At 43.6% G+C, this 19,407-nt stretch overlaps 1 protein-coding gene across 2 annotated transcripts in view; it reads right to left on the bottom strand.

Annotated features, from left to right (window-relative positions):
* The window catches only part of LOC102150444 (rho GTPase-activating protein 20-like), a 50,375-nt gene that overhangs the window by 803 nt on the left and 30,165 nt on the right, over positions 1-19,407 (bottom strand). The window contains exons 9-13 of one of the 2 annotated variants that reach the window (XM_070259699.1): positions 18,820-18,999; positions 17,283-17,444; positions 14,402-14,511; positions 4,476-4,752; positions 638-767 (exon numbers count right to left, since the gene is read on the bottom strand). In XM_070259699.1, coding sequence (XP_070115800.1) covers positions 18,848-18,999 — 152 coding nt within the window. In that variant the 3' untranslated portion in view covers positions 638-767; positions 4,476-4,752; positions 14,402-14,511; positions 17,283-17,444; positions 18,820-18,847. The remainder of the gene's footprint in view (positions 1-637; positions 768-4,475; positions 4,753-14,401; positions 14,512-17,282; positions 17,445-18,819; positions 19,000-19,407) is intronic. The other variant, XM_070259700.1, reaches the window with a different exon arrangement.

Raw genomic sequence — 19,407 nt, 5'->3', positions numbered from 1 at the left:
CTTCTATTAGCCTTATTAAATACTTTTTCACAAATTTATTTTATATCCATTATCTTATTTAATCTTTACAACAATCCTAAGATTTAAACACTATTAACCCCCCACAGTTTAGAGATGAAGAAACTGAGAACGAGCTAGAATAATTGGCCAAAGATAAAACAGCCAGGAAATGGTAGCACAGGAGTTTGCAGTACTCTGAAAGGTTGTCTGACATCAAGTCAACTCCTTTTTTCTCAATGATGCTGCTCCTCTTAATCGGTTTCAAAGAGCACTGGAATTCCTCTGTGCTTCAGGGACCACTGAGCAGCAGCGCCTTGGGGCCCTCACTCTGGTTTCAACCAGAGCATGTCTATTATACAGATAATATATTGGAAGTTTTGTTTGAAAAAATTCCCATACACTCTATTATCACATGATGTCTACTAAAGCTGTTATGAGCTGCACCAGCAACTTCTTGAAGTCAGAGACCTCGACTACTTCTTTCTTTGGTCTCACAACAGTGTGCAACCCTGCCTGACCTGTGAGCCAGCCTGTGGAAGGAGGAGCAGATGGGAATCACTGCCCTTGGGATGTGCTCTGGGATCCCCTGTCTAGGTATCTCCCATGACCCCTGGTGGCCTCGCTGCCTGTTTCTCACCGAAGTCAGTCGAAGGATCTGCAGCCTTCTCACTGCCAGCACAACGCGTGGAGCTCTCCCCCAGGAGGGAAGCAACGTCTTCTCCAAATATCTGGAGGCAATTTTCAATGAGAAGTTGTACAAGAGAAATCTGCAACACAAAAGGGTAAAAACGGGGTGTTCTTTTTCATATGGCATAGTTATAAATCACATTTCATAGATGAATCATGGCTCTAACAAAAATTGTGAAAGGATACTAAGAAAAATTCAGAGAACCAGTTTTCTCTAAGAACGAACTGTGATACGTTCATGAGTACTTTGGGCACAGGTTTTAAAATACTTTTCATCAGTGGACTAAAGGCATAATCTCTGGTCTAGTTTAAAAGCTAACATTTTTATATCAATGGTTGCATCTTGAAAACAAAGGCAATTTTCAAATGTAACCCACATAGGATGTTTGGGGGAAGATGTATACTCTCTTATGAAATTTTATCTGTTCATTTTCACTAAAAATTTCTTTCCAGTTTTGTTGAGATGTAATTGACATATCGCATCTTAGGAAAATTTATCAAGCACCCAATAGACAGGGACATGTGAAATTCATTTGTAAGTTTAGGTGCTGCTTAAACTTGGGCAGCAGAGATTTCTGTGGGTTTTTGTGAGGGAAGAAAGCAGCTGGAGAGACACCATTCAGTTTGTCTGGCTGCAGCCCCTCTTCTTGCATTGCCTGCCCCACCCTTCCTCTCTGGGAAACTCTCTTGGGAAACAGCTATGATCTTACTGGGCATGTTGTAGCTCTGATGGGATGTTCTGGAATCTTTTACTCGTTTCCTCACCCCATAGCAGAGGCAAACTAGTAGCCAAGTATTTTTCTGAATGAGCCACAGCTGGCAGAGGAAGGCCAAAGTGTGTGGAGCCATGGGTGCTCATATTGCCCAAGCTGCCTAGGATGTGCCAGTAATGACCAGAGGAGCTGGGTGCTGTCGCCATTGTGTAACGAAGAAACCACGGCTTGGAAACTTTGCCCAGGGTTACACATCCCTCAGTGATTAGGCTGAGAGTTGAACCTTGGCTTGTCACACTCCAAAGCCCAGGTTCTTGTCTGTCCTATCAGGCCACTCCTCTCTCTGCGGTTCAGTCGGTCCAGAGTTTAGTCTCGTGGACGTGGACGGGAGGAGAGACTCAACCGCTCACAGTTCCCCCTTAACAACCTTCCTTCCCATCCCCACAGAGGAGGATAAATGACTCTGCCACTCGACGGATGCACTTTCAAAAACTGGTCTGTCAGAGTTAACACCGTCCATTTTGGGTTCCAAGTGGGGACTCTGACCCCTAGGGAACGCAAATGAGAGCTTTCATTACCTTTCTTGTGATGTCACTTGCTAATTCTGCACTGCAGGCATTGGGCAAACAAAGAATGCTTGGGGCTATACACGTGGCTAAGTTGTAAGCTGTCAACTGATTGACGGACGAATGCTGCTGAATGTTGTGCAGCACTCCAAAAAGATAGCGCAGGAGCGCTGCATTGGCTCTGGGCAGCTTGGCCAAAAGCCTAAAGACACCAAAATGGACCTTTAAAGACAGCACGTCATTTTGCTTAGGAAGTTGGAAATCCAGAGAAAGGGAACAGAGGGCTTCTTTGTAGAGCAGGCACAAAGCCCAGTGAACATGCACGAGAATGCAGAAATGGCCCTCATAAACATGCTGCCTGAAATATTTCCCTGAAACGCCTAGAACGTGTTCTCATTTGGGCACATCTTATTAATATCACATTTAATCTAAATATGTTTTAAAACTCTGAAACATTGCAGAAACTCTTCAATTAAAGTTCACAAAAGCTCATTGATTAAATTAGACAGTGATGAAATTTCAAAGGCTCCCTTTGTTTTGAAGGTAGCAATATAGGAACACTGTCTCAGGGTAAGAGCCCAGCAAAGTTCCAGGCAAAAATGTTTCATTGAGTTCAGTTCCTGAACCAGATAAGAACTTCTCTGGCTAGTTAAGTGTTTGACAAAGGTAAGACCATATCCCTGGCAGATTGGTCCTTTAGCATCTCTCTTGGACCAAAGGATTTCCTCTGCTCTCAGTTTCCTATATTCAGAAGGGATAAAATGGTCAAGGATTCCACATTAACAAGACTAGCAGAAGAACAAGAAATCGATAAGAGCAGTAAGGCACGCCTCTATTTTTGAACTGGCCTCCGTGGGAGGGGTCAAATCAAACTCTTTGGCGTTGGTCATTATTTTAGTGGACAAAGCTGTAAAATATAAGCTAATATTTTCCTAGTGGTATGTCGATTGTACTTTTGAGCTGTGCCCCAGTAGAGTAATCATAGCATCGTTACCTCTGAGTGGCAGCTATTTTCTCCTCCTCGTTCTCTCCATCGGTTATAGTGAGCCATTTCTCATGGAGATGAGATGTAAAGACACTCCCTGGGATGTTTCCGAGAAAATCCTTACGTAGATCAAAAGAAGAGTACTATTCTTATGGCAAATACATATTGGACAAATTACAGGGAAAACATGGAGTCGCAAAATTGAGTTTCTGTCCCCACTTCCTTCTCAGGCTCCCCACACTGTGACCCCCGTAGCGCTCAGCTCCACCTCTCCACTGACTTGCACACCCTGAAGTGGGTGCTTGGACTTGCTCCAACTAAAACTTAGAAGCATCAAAGCAGAGTGGGCCACAGTGGGAGTGAAGAGAAAGCCCCCTTCCATCACCTGGAACTTCCTCTTGGTGTCCCTTTTAGTAAACTAGTGGCAACTGACAAGGTCGGGTGATCCGTCATCCTCAATCCTGCTAGTTTCTTGAGAAGAAATACCCATCCCCGTTTGAGACACAGTGCTTGCTCTTAACTCATGCAAGAGAAGTTCTGAAGCAAACCAAACGCGCACACCCTCGTGCTCTTGCACACATATTAAGAGAGAACTGAGCCGCCTGACTTGAGGTATGTGTGCTCCTTGGGAGAACACTGCGTCACAATAGCCTCATTCTTCCTGGTTTTAACTGTGTAAAAGTTCGATTCTGCAGACTGGGAAGCAGCAGGCATTGGAAATATATCAAAATCCCCAATGGGTAACAACGTGTTACCCCTTACAGTCTGTGAGTGGGACATACATATCCTTCCAAAAGAAGAAACTTACAAAAAACTTAGATACATCGCAACTTCAGGCCTCTGAGTATCAGGGCTACAGACGCACAAATGTCAGCTTCCTAAGTGGAGGCCTGGAACATCTGTGACTTTAGAGGGCTGAGGAACAAGTTTAACATCGTAGAATTGGGCCTATTAAAATTTGTGAAGCTTTAATGTTTGTGCAAGACTGAGGGGAAGTTGTCACATTGTCTTGCTGGCTTCCAAGCACACCTAGCTTCCATTGTGCTCACTAAGCAGCACACGCCTTCTCTTAGTGGTGGCTTGCTCAAGAAGTGCCTCAGGGCAACTATCCTAATTAGAATCTAATGATGGTTCCCTCATCTAATCCCTATTGAGCTGCTGTTAGTGCCAGGCACTGTGGTGAGCACTGGGGACAGAGCAGAGAAGCCAATGGAGAGTCCCAGTCCTCTCACTTTACTATGTTGATTGGTGTGTGGTACCCATGGTATTGTAGCTAGGCATGGTAGTTAGTGCTTTTCACCGTGTTTCCTATGGAGTGCTTCCAATGTATTTGGAGGGAGGAAGCAGTCCAACTCTGGCCGGCTCTTCGAGTCTGGGAGGGTGCAGGCGGGCCCTTGCCTCATGCGTACCACGCTACATGCACTCGGAGCATGTGTCTCCTCTCTGTTTCCTGAACCCTGTTCTGTGGGAGCCCATTGGTGAGGCTGAGTGCCTCACTGCCATCGAGCGCTGCCCGTTTCTCACCGAACTTGGTTGAATTATTCACCGGATGTGCAGGCTCCTCGCGGCCATCGAGCGCTGCCCGTTTCTCACCGAAGACGGTTGAATTATTCACCGGATGTGCAGCCTTCTCGCGGCCACCGAGCGCTGCCCGTTTCTCACCGGAGACGGTTGAGTTATTAACAGGATCTGCAGCCTTCTCGCTGCCATCACAATGCGTGGCGCTGTCCAGCAGGAGGGAAGCTATGTCTTCTCCCAATATCTGGAGGCAATTTTCAATGAGAAATTGTACAAGAAAAATCTGCAGCACAAAAGGGCAAAAACGGGGTGTTCTTTTTCATATGCATAGTTATAAATCACATTTCATACATGAATCTTGGCTCTAACAAAAAATGTGAAAGAATCGTAAGAAAAATCCAGAGGTGATAAAAATAGATATAAACCAGTTTTCTCTAAGAACGAACTGTGATACGTTCATGAGTACTTTGGGCACAGGTTTTAAAATACTTTTCATCAGTGGACTAAAGGCATAATCTCTGGTCTAGTTTAAAAGCTAACATTTTTATATCAATGGTTGCATCTTGAAAACAAAGGCAATTTTCAAATGTAACCCACATAGGATGTTTGGGGGAAGATGTATACTCTCTTATGAAATTTTATCTGTTCATTTTCACTAAAAATTTCTTTCCAGTTTTGTTGAGATGTAATTGACATATCGCATCTTAGGAAAATTTATCAAGCACCCAATAGACAGGGACATGTGAAATTCATTTGTAAGTTTAGGTGCTACTTAAACTTGGGCAGCAGAGATTTCTGTGGGTTTTTGTGAGGGAAGAAAGCAGCTGGAGAGACACCATTCAGTTTGTCTGGCTGCAGCCCCTCTTCTTGCATTGCCTGCCCCACCCTTCCTCTCTGGGAAACTCTCTTGGGAAACAGCTATGATCTTACTGGGCATGTTGTAGCTCTGATGGGATGTTCTGGAATCTTTTACTCGTTTCCTCACCCCATAGCAGAGGCAAACTAGTAGCCAAGTATTTTTCTGAATGAGCCACAGCTGGCAGAGGAAGGCCAAAGTGTGTGGAGCCATGGGTGCTCATATTGCCCAAGCTGCCTAGGATGTGCCAGTAATGACCAGAGGAGCTGGGTGCTGTCGCCATTGTGTAACGAAGAAACCACGGCTTGGAAACTTTGCCCAGGGTTACACATCCCTCAGTGATTAGGCTGAGAGTTGAACCTTGGCTTGTCACACTCCAAAGCCCAGGTTCTTGTCTGTCCTATCAGGCCACTCCTCTCTCTGTGGTTCAGTCGGTCCAGAGTTTAGTCTCGTGGACGGGAAGGGAGGAGAGACTCAACCGCTCACAGTTCCCCCTTAACAACCTTCCTTCCCATCCCCACAGAGGAGGATAAATGACTCTGCCACTCGACGGATGCACTTTCAAAAACTGGTCTGTCAGAGTTAACACCGTCCATTTTGGGTTCCAAGTGGGGACTCTGACCCCTAGGGAACGCAAATGAGAGCTTTCATTACCTTTCTTGTGATGTCACTTGCTAATTCTGCACTGCAGGCATTGGGCAAACAAAGAATGCTTGGGGCTATACACGTGGCTAAGTTGTAAGCTGTCAACTGATTGACGGACGAATGCTGCTGAATGTTGTGCAGCACTCCAAAAAGATAGCGCAGGAGCGCTGCATTGGCTCTGGGCAGCTTGGCCAAAAGCCTAAAGACACCAAAATAGACCTTTAAAGACAGCACGTCATTTCGCTTAGGAAGTTGTAAATCCAGAGAAAGGGAACAGAGGACTTCTTTGTAGAGCAGGGACAAAGCCCAGTGAACATGCATCAGAATGCAGAAATTGATGTGGATCAAGGCTGCCCCAGCTAGAGAAGCCAAGGTGACCTGGCATACATGCCAAACTATACGACCCAGTGGACTTTTTTTATGGTATGAATTAGGACCGCCCCAGGGAGAGAAGCCCAGGGCCTCACCTTCATGCCGATCTATATGGCCAGATTCATATCTAAAGTTATATGACCGCACAATAACCAGACCCCATCTGCACTGAAATCATTTAATGACTTTTTACATCATCTTTTCTTTTCTCCAGTAAAAATAAGTCACATACCCATGCCTTATAAAATTAGCCCTAACCCTCAACTCGGGGCAGCAGCAGGAGCTCTGACCACCCGTGGGTCCTGTCCCCACGCACCAGCTCTGCCTGCCCATGGGTCCTGTCCCCATGCCAGCGGGGGCAGCAGCAGCTGCTCTACCTGCCCATCGGCCCTGTCCCCATGCCAGCAGGGGCAGCAGAAGTGGCGGCAGCAGAAGCTCTGACTGCCCATGGGTCCTGTCCCCATGCTATTCCACACTATTCTCTAAATAAAAGAGCACTACTGCCAGATCTTAAGAGTCTAAGAAATCTTTCTTTTGACCCTCGGCTCACCGACCCCGCATCATTTCTGGTGGCCCGTCCGGGGACTTGCTTCATCGGCTTGTGAGCTCGAGTTCTGGTAAGTGCCCTTTTCTTCCTTGTGCCTTTCTCTTTTTCAAGGATGGATCTAAATTCACTTCTCCATTGGGAACTTTCTTGGTTGGCTGTATGAATCCACATTTGCTGCCCATGGCTACTCTATGGGGCAAACTGTGGCATCCAGCTTGAAGAGAATCAGTACCTTAAGCCTCAGGGTGATGGAGAATGAATTCATCCATTCCTTCCTGATTCTATCTCTAATAGACAAATTTTACATGGGCACGGGTCGGTCACTTAAGTCATTAGGACGGTCGCCAATCTCCAAGACTCCCATGGAAGGTTTCTTTTCCTAAGGCTGGATTGGGATCCCTGACCACGCTCTGAACTGTGAGGAAAGTCCCACTCGGGACTCCAGTTCAAGGAAAGTACCAAACTCTAAACTTTGGTGGAGTATGAGAACCCCTTCTTGGGAGAATGGCTCCAGGATGCAATTGGGTAGAATGTCCCCCAGACTGGCAGAAAATTCCTCACTGTTTTTCTCTATCCTTTATTCTGGGGCCATTCACCAGGCACCTATTACTGTCAGGCATAATAGGGAAGATGTTCAAGGGATGCCCCCATCATCCCTTGCTACAGGAACTCCATTGGAGGGATTTTCAAGGTAATGGCTCCCCTTCTCTCTGGGACCATTCACCAGGCACCTATTCCTGCCAGGCAGAATAGGGAAGATGTTCAAGGGATGCCCCCATCATCCCTTGCTACAGGAAGCCCAATGGGGGGATTTTCAAGGTAATGGCTCCTTTTCTTTCTCCTTTCCTCTCGGGGACCATTCACCAGGCCTATGCTGCCAGGCAGAATAGGCACCAGGCACCTGTTACTGCCAGGCATAACAGGGAAGGTATACAAGGGATGCAATGCCGGGGGACGCCCCCATCACCCCTTGCTATAGGAACCCCACAGTAGGAACAAAGGGTAGGACGCTGCCCTAGGTTCAGGGGGGATTTTTCACGGTAATGGACCCGTTTCTTTTGTCTCTCTTGGAGTTACAATGGCCATTTTCATGTCCTTTTGAGCTTTGCAACTGGGAAACAAAGAAATCTTTAAAGAGTAAAAGGCTCCACCCCTGGGAGCCCCAACTTTGGTTTTCTGGGGCTGATCACCCCAGCAACCCTAAGTGGGGGTGCCCTCTCTTGACAGTTGACTCATTGAGTATTTTAGTCACCTACTGAGTCGGTTATGAGGGTAGGAGACCTGTGATTTATTCTGTGAACTGTCGTGCTAGAGTAGTGTGCCCCAGCACGGGAACTGTGGTGTGACTCTTATCTTGATAACCCTCTGGAAGAGGCCATGAGGGTGAGGTCTGATCTCTTCTTTTCCTTTCTTTGTCTGTTTTGCTCATCATCTCTTCTGTTAGCACCAAGTCGAGGTTAAGTTCAGGCTAGACCTGAGCAGAACCTTGACCTTCTGTAAAATTGGAAAAATAAGCCTTTTGCCAGGGATTTAACTCTCAAACCTGGCTCTGGGAGCCCCAGCCTCCAGCCAGTTCCAGGCCTTTGCCTCCTGCTTCCCTACCTCAACTTTGCTGGCTCAGAGACAAAGTGCCCAGGCTGAGCGGGACTTGACTGAATCTTATAACTATGTCAACACCCGCAATCGGCCTCTGCACACCCGCAATCGGCCTCTGCACCCTTTCTCCAGCTGCTGTCAGTCAGACACTGGCTTTACCGCCACGGGGAAGGCTCCTAAGCACCCCCAGAGACCCACCCTGTGGATGCGTTCTAACTCCATCTGGGAGAAAATTTGAGGGGTTTCTCTGTGCCTTTGTGATGCAGTTGGACGGGTAGATCAACCTGGAATGTAATTTGAGTTACAATCCAGTTTCTGGGAAATCAAGAGCAACTGTCCTTAGAAAATCCTTGCAAGACTGGAAATACAGCTCTAGAGGCAGTTCAGATTCCACCTAGTTCCTTTATCACGAAAAGGATTATCATCTCCCCTCTCCAGGAACTACTATCTAGCCCATCACTAATTCCTAAGACTGAAGAAAAAAAAAAAAAGAAAGAAAGAGGAGGGGAGAGGAAAAACAGCCATAAGCGTGCCCTTGCCAAAAATCTAGCATCTTGAGTGTCTCCTCCACAAATATTGGTAAAAAAACCAATAGCTGTGCAGTCTCTGTGTACGTATGTCTTATGTATGTTATATGTGTGACATTTTTACCTCCGGATGGTATGGCCAAATTAAGAGCTCGGTTTAATTGGCTTAAAGTAAGCGCTTACATAAATTCTAAATGTAGTAGAAACTAATCCAATGTCTTTCAAGTTAACTTGACGTGAATTAACCTTTGGTAAATGAAAGCTTGTTTAAGTTTGTTGGTTTGATTGAAAATAGTCTTCTTGTCAGAGTTGTCAGTATTTGCATATGATGCAGGCATGCAGCCTGGGTTTACTAGTCAAATAAGTTCACATTGTCTGTTAAATTCGTCAGCAAAATAATAGCTGTAAATGATGACCAGTTTTGTCTAATGTCTCATGAAGTTTTTGTGGGTACAATAACTGTTTTATGGTCTGTATACTTGAAAAAAAAAACAGCTTCCAAATGGTTTTGATAACAATCTTGAGTTTTGCCAAGTTAAGTTAAATGATAAAAATCTGAGCATCTGGGTCATTTTTGGATTGGATAGCACACAAGCATTACAGCTAAACTTATCTAAGTTATCTACTTTTGGCTTCTTATTGCAGAGAGGCTAAAAGTCTTTGGGTCTGTTATTGTAAAGCAGCATGTTTCTAGAAATTATGAAGTGTTTAGAATGCTGGTATAAAAGACAATTCGTAATTGCTTACCTTTTTAGTGTTTACTATGGTCTGTTAAGGTTTAAAAGTTCTTATTAACCTATATAATTAAAGCCACTGGAAATTAATAAGGAAAACAGCTCTGTATTCAAGGAAAGTTAAAATGTATGTTTTCAGTAAAGAGGGTATAAAGAATGGAAGTATTTTTGTTTGATGGGTTAAGAAAGATAAGTTTGTCCTAAAGTACTAGAAAGGAAAAAAGACAGACTTTGGGACAAATTATGAAGGCAAAAAGAAAGTTGTGGAAGGTTTGTGAAGGAGAAATTCTGAAAGGAGTTTTATGCCTGGTCAAGTAGACTAAGATTAGAGTAAATCCAATTAAGTGAATGAGTTTTAATGTTAAAAATAAGCTGGTACAGAAATTAAAATTTGGTTTTCTCTCAAAGTATAATTTTTTTGAACTTTTGGCCTGCTCTAACTCTACCTAAAAGACAGAAAATCTATGTTTTGTTAAAATAATTTCCTATATTCAGAAAGAAAGAGGTCTCTTCTAAAATTTTTTGATGATGTTGTTTGCTCTTGACTGTCTCTGTTGTCACTTTGAATGGATGCCTGAGCATTGTTTAACAGTGAGCGTTGTTTCTATTTGAACAAGCATTTTAAAAACTTTTGATATTTTTGACAAGCTTCTCCCTCAAAAATATTCAAATCCTGAATGAAGGCTTTCTTTTGACCTGGTAGATGGAAGAAGAATTTCTCTGAGGATTTTCAGAGGGCCCCTGAGACTTCTCAAAGAAATTTGCTCTCTTCCTATAAGGAGGAAAATACTAAATTAATTAGGTTTATTTGGTTTATTAAATTACATGGGAAGCATTGTCAAATAAGCGATGATAAACTTTCTTATGTGGTATTACGTGGGTGAATGTTATTAATATACGTGTCTTAACATTATATAGCATTCCTAAAATTCTAATCTGTTCTGGTTATCAGTCATAATGCCAGTTATTATCTTAAAGTGTTATATGTCACAGAAATAGCCAAGTTTCTTTGTCAATTGCCCTTTTGAGTCTTTTGTCCATTTGCAGATAGTTGCTGTTTTACTCTGATGCTTTTTGCTTTTGCAAATATGTTTCATCTCCAGAGAAATTCCTGGAAAGGATTCTGACACAAGGGTTCTAAACTACAGGTTTCTGATAAACTTTCAGATTGTAAAACTGAACTGGGTAAGAAATTACAGAATTCTAACAGAAACTAAGCTCATAGATCTGCTAACAGAAGATTAAGCTCAAGAACTGATTATACAGGACTGTGTGAACTGATGAGGATGATTATAATTTTTTATGACTTCTGTTTGAAATATTGCTGAGTTTTGATGTTTTGTTTTGTTTTCTCATGTTTAAGGAAATCTTTCTTTCTTTTCTCTTATGCTAACTATGACTTACAGCAATTTAGTGAAATACATCTTTATGAGCAAAACTGAAACATTTGTCTTTTTCTCCCGACCTGATCCCTCCAGAATTTGGAAACTCTTTGTGAGTATGGTTATTTCGTGGCAATATAGTTATTTGCATAAGTTCAATAAGAATTTGGTCCCCTTATAACAGGACACATTGGTTATCTTACCAAGGCTTTGACTGGAATGTCATATTTGAGAGAAATATACAGGCTCAGATACGACAACACAGCTTTTCAGGAACAAAGATTAGACTTTCTGGAACTAAAGCCACTTGGAAATATGGGCCTGGTACCTTGTTTACAGAGATTCTGGCAATCTTACCCGGTAAGTAAGGAAGCTTGCTTGTCTGGCAGGTGCAAGGAACCTCAAAATGTTTTGGGGGACCTCGAGAAGAGAGGAGTCCACCCAAATCTGGAGGTACTGCAGGCAAAATCTGATGACAAGTCCTTGGCTTGGCTTTTCTGGCCTCAAGAGGCCTTTAGAGTTCACTCTGAGATTCCTCATAAAAAAAAATTCCAGCAAAGCAGATTTTAAAAAGCCTGTATAATCAATTGGTATTCTTGCTGCACTTATGTAAATAATTGGCAGACCAGTTAATCTTAATTTGGCTATCTTATAAAAATGAGGATGATTTTAGAGAGGAAAAAATTATGTTTCAGTAGAAGGTATAGTACACATTCATGGATATTAGACTCTAGCTCTTCTCTTCTGCAAGATTCATCTGTTACTAATCATAATGTTTCCTTGTGGCCATCCATCTCTGATACCTGGGAGTTCCCTGGCCACAAGCAAACCTCTTCCTTCAACACTACTGCCCAAATACTAACTAGATTTGCCTTGTCATAGGTGGATCATAAACGACAAGTTCCAAAGGTAAAGTCCCCAACTTATTGATACACACAAGATGGACTATATCAAATTTGGGACGAATATATTTGGCTCACTCCTGCTAGTGATCAACTCAGTAAAAGGCCACTCTACGTTGGGAACAAACCAATCACACCTGTGATACATGGCCTAATAGCACCCGACCTATGGGAAAATTCCCTGTCATATGTGTTCTCATATCATAACCTTAAAAAATACTGATTGGTTTGAGACTGACTGGGATAGACGGCCCAGCACACGTTGGTTAGCCCCTAATGGCACTCAGTGGCTATGTGGCTCCAACTTATGACCTTGGCTGCCACCTGGATGGATTGGACGATGCACTCTAGGCTTTGTCTGTATGCAGGGTAGAACTACATTTACTATATCTCCTCCTGCTAACCTACCCAACCTGCAACAGCACTGGACCTGCTCTGTCTTCCACTGGTATGACCACGTTGCCTCAATTTTCCTTCCCCAGTTAGGAATCGAAAGTGTCATCTGGCCCATGGAAGCACTAAACAAATTTACTATGAAAGCATTAAAATGATACACAACATAGCCTTTTGCTGCTTGATTTAGAAGTGTCCCAAATGCGTAAGGCAGTCCTCCAAAACCGAATGGCACTGGATGTCTTGACAGCAGCACAGGGGGGCACTCGTGCCATTATAAAAACTGAATGTTGTGTTTATATTCCTGACTACCATCAAAATATCTCTGGCTTCCTATGTGATATGAACCACCAAATTAACTTCATGTCTGACCCTACCCTATCTCTAAACGATTGGTTTAACTCCTGGTCAGGACCAGGTTTCTAGACTGCTACCAAAACCTTATTCATTGGGTTAATCATATTGCTAGTATTTCCTATTATAATTTGTTGTCTGTTTCATTGTTTGTCTTCCGCATGTCAACAAAGTTTCACCTCCTGGACCACCTCTCGTCAAATGATTCTCTCGTCTCCAGAGGATCTGTACACCTTGTCAGGCTTGGACTCCACGGGTGCAGCCTTCCGGTCCACTGAACTTCCTACTTATACCTATGGCCCCATTTAGGGACAGCTCTACGACCTTGTACAGCCGGAAGTAGTTACAGAAGACTGACCGTCATCCATATCCCCAAAAGATTTCGGGGCCAAATGGGTTCAGGGGGGTTTATGATGTGGATTAAGGCTGCCCCAGCTAGAGAAGCCCAAGGTGACCTGGCCTACATGCCAAACTATATGACCCAGTGGACTTTTTTTATGGTATGAATTAGGACCGCCCCAGGGAGAGAAGCCCAGGGCATCCTCACCTACATGCCGATCTATATGGCCAGATTCGTATCTAAAGTTATATGACCACACAATAACCAGACCCCATCTGCACTGAAATCATTTAATGACTTTTTACATCATCTTTTCTTTTCTCCAGTAAAAATAAGTCACGTACCCATGCCTTATAAAATTAGCCCTAACCCTCAACTCGGGGCAGCAGCAGGAGCTCTGACCGCCCGTGGCTCCTGTCCCCACGCACCAGCTCTGCCTACCCATGGGTCCTGTCCCCATGCCAGCGGGGGCAGCAGAAGCGGCGGCAGCAGAAGTTCTGACTGCCCATGGGTCCTGTCCCCATGCTATTCCACACTATTCTCTAAATAAAAGAGCACTACTGCCAGATCTTAAGCGTCTAAGAAATCTTTCTTTTGACCCTCGGCTCACTGACTCCGCATCAGAAATGGCCCTCATAAACATGCTGCCTGAAATATTTCCCTGAAACGCCTAGAACGTGTTCTCATTTGGGCACATCTTATTAATATCACATTTAATCTAAATATGTTTTAAAACTCTGAAACATTGCAGAAACTCTTCAATTAAAGTTCACAAAAGCTCATTGATTAAATTAGACAGTGATGAAATTTCAAAGGCTCCCTTTGTTTTGAAGGTAGCAATATAGGAACACTGTCTCAGGGTAAGAGCCCAGCAAAGTTCCAGGCAAAAATGTTTCATTGAGTTCAGTTCCTGAACCAGATAAGAACTTCTCTGGCTAGTTAAGTGTTTGACAAAGGTAAGACCATATCCCTGGCAGATTGGTCCTTTAGCATCTCTCTTGGACCAAAGGATTTCCTCTGCTCTCAGTTTCCTATATTCAGAAGGGATAAAATGGTCAAGGATTCCACATTAACAAGACTAGCAGAAGAACAAGAAATCGATAAGAGCAGTAAGGCACGCCTCTATTTTTGAACTGGCCTCCGTGGGAGGGGTCAAATCAAACTCTTTGGCGTTGGTCATTATTTTAGTGGACAAAGCTGTAAAATATAAGCTAATATTTTCCTAGTGGTATGTCGATTGTACTTTTGAGCTGTGCCCCAGTAGAGTAATCATAGCATCGTTACCTCTGAGTGGCAGCTATTTTCTCCTCCTCGTTCTCTCCATCGGTTATAGTGAGCCATTTCTCATGGAGATGAGATGTAAAGACACTCCCTGGGATGTTTCCGAGAAAATCCTTACGTAGATAAAAAGAAGAGTACTATTCTTATGGCAAATACATATTGGACAAATTACAGGGAAAACATGGAGTCGCAAAATTGAGTTTCTGTCCCCACTTCCTTCTCAGGCTCCCCACACTGTGACCCCCGTAGCGCTCAGCTCCACCTCTCCACTGACTTGCACACCCTGAAGTGGGTGCTTGGACTTGCTCCAACTAAAACTTAGAAGCATCAAAGCAGAGTGGGCCACAGTGGGAGTGAAGAGAAAGCCCCCTTCCATCACCTGGAACTTCCTCTTGGTGTCCGTTTTAGTAAACAAGTGGAAACTGACAAGGTTGGGTGATACGTCATCCTCAATCCTGCTAGTTTCTTGAGAAGAAATACCCATCCCTGTTTGAGACACAGTGCTTGCTCTTAACTCAAGCAAGAGAAGTTCTGAAGCAAACCAAACGCGCACACCCTCGTGCTCTTGCACACATATTAAGAGAGAACTGAGCCTTCTGATTTGAGGTATGTGTGCTCCTTGGGAGAACACTGCGTCACAATAGCCTCATTCTTCCTGGTTTTAACTGTGTAAAAGTTCGATTCTGCAGACTGGGAAGCAGCAGGCATTGGAAATATATCAAAATCCCCAATGGGTAACAACGTGTTACCCCTTACAGTCTGTGAGTGGGACATACATATCCTTCCAAAAGAAGAAACTTACAAAAAACTTAGATACATCGCAACTTCAGGCCTCTGAGTATCAGGGCTACAGACGCACAAATGTCAGCTTCCTAAGTGGAGGCCTGGAACATCTGTGACTTTAGAGGGCTGAGGAACAAGTTTAACATCGTAGAATTGGGCCTATTAAAATTTGTGAAGCTTTAATGTTTGTGCAAGACTGAGGGGAAGTTGTCACATTGTCTTGCTGGCTTCCAAGCACACCTAGCTTCCATTGTGCTCACTAAGCAGCACACGCCTTCTCTTAGTGGTGGCTTGCTCAAGAAGTGCCTCAGGGCAACTATCCTAATTAGAATCTAATGATGGTTCCCTCATCTAATCCCTATTGAGCTGCTGTTAGTGCCAGGCACTGTGGTGAGCACTGGGGACAGAGCAGAGAAGCCAATGGAGAGTCCCAGTCCTCTCACTTTACTATGTTGATTGGTGTGTGGTACCCATGGTATTGTAGCTAGGCATGGTAGTTAGTGCTTTTCACCGTGTTTCCTATGGAGTGCTTCCAATGTATTTGGAGGGAGGAAGCAGTCCAACTCTGGCCGGCTCTTCGAGTCTGGGAGGGTGCAGGGGGGCTCTTGCCTCATGCGTACTGTGCTACATGCACTTGGAGCATATGTCTCCTCTCTGTTTCCTGAACCCTGTTCTGTGGGAGCCCATTGGTGAGGCTGAGTGTGGTGAAGCCAGAACATGACCCAAGCAGAATATGCCAAGGGTATTCACTGCTGGACCTCTGTTTTTAGACAGCTCAATGGCAAACTCAGTGTGGTGCTGATGACATACTCATTTCTGGTTTAGGTCAACACTCCAGTTCATTGGGCATGGTATTATCAAGGCCAAGTTGCAAAGTCTGATTCCCCAGCAAGATCAGTCAACTTTAGGAATGTCTAAGAACTATACCCACGAGTGGCCACCCCCTTGCTAGTCTGTACTTATAACAGAAAGATGGGCAAGACTCTGCTGATGGGAAACTCTAACTCTTGCTGGAAAATCAGTTCCAGGTTTGCTCTTCACAGAAGGCAACACTCAACTTGCTATTTGCATGCCTAGTGTCTATTTCTAATCATCCCAGTGTCACAGTGGTCGACTCTAAGTCACTTCTGAACTGTCCCTATTTATGATACAGCTGAACATTAATGGGGAACAAGGAAAGACCAAATGTAATCTCGATTATAAGATAATTTTAATAACCTATTTGTAGTCATTTCTACTTATGACATTCCTCTTTAGAGCTGTTAACAAATACCAAGATGGATTGAGTCAATTCTTTCTCTCTTCTATTATTCCCTTCATAGAAACATAACTGGATATTTGTGATTTAGCTGTATCATTTAAAAAACTTTTTTTGTATAAATCTATTGAATTTTCAGAATTCCAAACAAATTTTCGTTGCTGCACCTACTTTAAAAGTCAGATTTATAAGAAGAAGCATGTGGTAGGAGCTCGTTTCTGTGTGACCATAATCGTGGGTGGTGGGTTAAGCATAACAAATGTTAATAAAGGGTGCCAAATTTGGTAAGGGTTAAAGAAGGCAAAAAAAGTGAAGTCACCCCTACACTACTTTTAAATTAAGAGAGACAGGCGAAAGAAGGATGAGGAAGTGAACAGAGCCTTTGGTCACTCATTGAGCATTTTTTGATTCATTGAATGACAAATGTTGGCTTACTTACTATGGTAAACCTCTGTATCTATTTTCAAATGTTTAATACGAATTTTCTTTTGTAAATTTTGCTTTCCTTAGGACAATGGTGAAGAAGTCATCAAAAACAGGATGTTTGTTCTGGTAAACGTTCTGTATATCTAAGTGTGTATTTAGAATTTTTATTATATTATTCTGGGATAATGTTCAGGAATGAACAAGGAGGAGGTAGTGTGTGATGAAAAAGGAAAGTATATCTAACATCTGGGGCTTTTAACACCCAAACTAACATCCTTAAATTTGGACTTTGTGAAGTGTTTTTCAGTTTCTCAATCTATTATGCCTATTATGGTACCTGGGCAATCACGGTGAAGGAAATTGATCATGTACCTTCAGAGTTACGCTGTGTGTGGATAATGCTAGAAGTTTCCCTACCTTTAAGACAGATGCGACCACAAGAACAGATTCACAGTCCAGGGTCACTTTGTCCCCAGCATTTAATGTCTCCTTTAGGGCTCTGCATGATTTCATATTGGCCGATTTTCTGAATATGCCCTCTGTGAGCGGCCCTTTTTGATTGATAAAGAAAAGCATATCCTATAGGGAAGAAGAGAAAGGAAAAATCAATGGCACCTCGTATCCAGGAGCCCTGAGCACCCGCTCCCCCCTTGTCGGAGCTGGGGTAAGTGAGGTGCAGTGCTGGAGGTGGGGGCATGCAAGCAAACGTGGAATTTTTTTTCTCAGTGTCTCTATTTTCTACCCAACAATCCCTTCTACATTCATATGCTGAAACATTTAAAACAGTTTTTAAATCAGATTTTCCTTTTCAGTGAATTTACACTTTTGAATCAAACTTCCCTGCTTCCAGGCCTTTGTGGAATCACCCGCTCCTACTCCACCAATCGTTCCTCATCGTGCCCTAATATAGCTGCTCTTCCCCAGTTATGGAAATCTTTGTGCCATACCCATGTCCCATTGTTCGTTCCCCTTTAAGGGACTGCGTACCCCATTTCTACTTCCTGTATTGCTTTCTCTCTTTTAAAATCGGGCTCTCCAAACCCCTCTCCTCCTCCTCTAATTACATCCCCTTCTCATCACTCTTTCATTTCCTTTTGCTGCATCTTCATGTCCTCTGCTTGTGGTGCAGAAAGGCTCTAGGTATTGGAGTCAGGTAATCCAAGGGACCCGAATCCTATGATGCTACATCTTGGCTGTGTGGCCTTAGGCACAGTGTACACTTTAGTGAGGTTACTTTTTTTTTCTCGTTTGTGAAGTGGGAATGATGATAATCATAGCTACCCCCTAAATTTGCTGTGAAACTTGCAAGGACTGAGGTAGTAGGAGCAAGGGACTGGCATGACACATTTCTTCATCGTTAGCCTAAAATTCCCTATATCTGGTAGAGTGCTTGGAGAGATACCGGACACTCAATAAATGTTGACACTGACAATTCCATACACCAATTTGAGTTAACACAGGCCAAATTCTGTGGCTGTCACTTGACACATTCTATTTGGATGAAAGGATCCACATATGCCAGAGGCTGAGTCTGTATGTTTCAGCACTAGAAATACAGGTCAAAGTCACCTGAGAGATTTTGAGGAGTGAGATTGAGTAGACTCAGCTGAAAGAGGCTGAAGAGTACTGTGGAGTTCAGAGAAGATGAGACGGGGTGGACTCTCGGAGACTCATCCACATAGAGCCCATTTTGATTGATCTGAGCAGGCATATGTGGGTCTTTGCTGAAACCTATGGAATGGACAAGGGTATCTCTTCTTTGTCGTGTTTGCTTTATGACTCTGCAGTACCTAAATCAGATTTTATTCTTTGAAGTAATATTAGCAAAGCTTTTCCCCCAAAGCCAGTGGCTGTCTAAAGATTTCTCCATTTAGGGATAGATTTGAATAAGACACTTGACCTCTCAGAGTTCTCCCTCCTCAGGAAAGCCACAAAAGACCAAAATAAGACCCACCAGAAGAGAAGGGGGCCGGCTGTCGCGCTCACACACATCCCCGAGGCTGACGCCGAAGAGCTGTCCTGGCTTTGGGGATGGTGGCGTCACGTGTGTGCGGAAGGTCCTGGCAGGCGCTGGAGCCGTGCTGGAGGACCCAGTTGCCCATAAAATTCATTCTAACTGACTTCTGGCCTGACTCTAAAGAAGAAGTGAGATTATCAGTAGTAGTTAGCTTAATTTACTTATGGCACATTCATTACAATGGCAAGAAGAAAGAGGAACTGAGTCATTTTTTTGCACAGAATTTCCCATGTTCAGAAATTGGCCAATTGCATCCTTGTGGTGTTAATGTGCTCTTCTTCCCCACATCCTGCAAACCTAGAGGCTTGCTCAGACTCGGGGTCACTTCTTCCAGGGGAAATGCTTCCTAGGCAGTACTCTCTCCTGCCTGTTGCATGAGACACTTCACTTGTAGTTGTCCGTGTTTTCTGATGTTTAGTACGAACAGTGGATTCAGGTGACAGATCACATTTCGAAAGCTAACCAGGTTTGGTTTTCAAATCAAGCAGAGTTTGGCAATCATCTACTTTCATAGTAAGTCTCCTC

The sequence above is a fragment of the Equus caballus genome, chromosome 2, assembly GCF_041296265.1.
Source record: "Equus caballus isolate H_3958 breed thoroughbred chromosome 2, TB-T2T, whole genome shotgun sequence".
In the NCBI taxonomy this organism is placed as follows: domain Eukaryota; kingdom Metazoa; phylum Chordata; class Mammalia; order Perissodactyla; family Equidae; genus Equus; species Equus caballus.
Note: the sequence above shows the minus strand (reverse complement) of the source record. Positions and strands in the feature narration are given on the sequence as shown.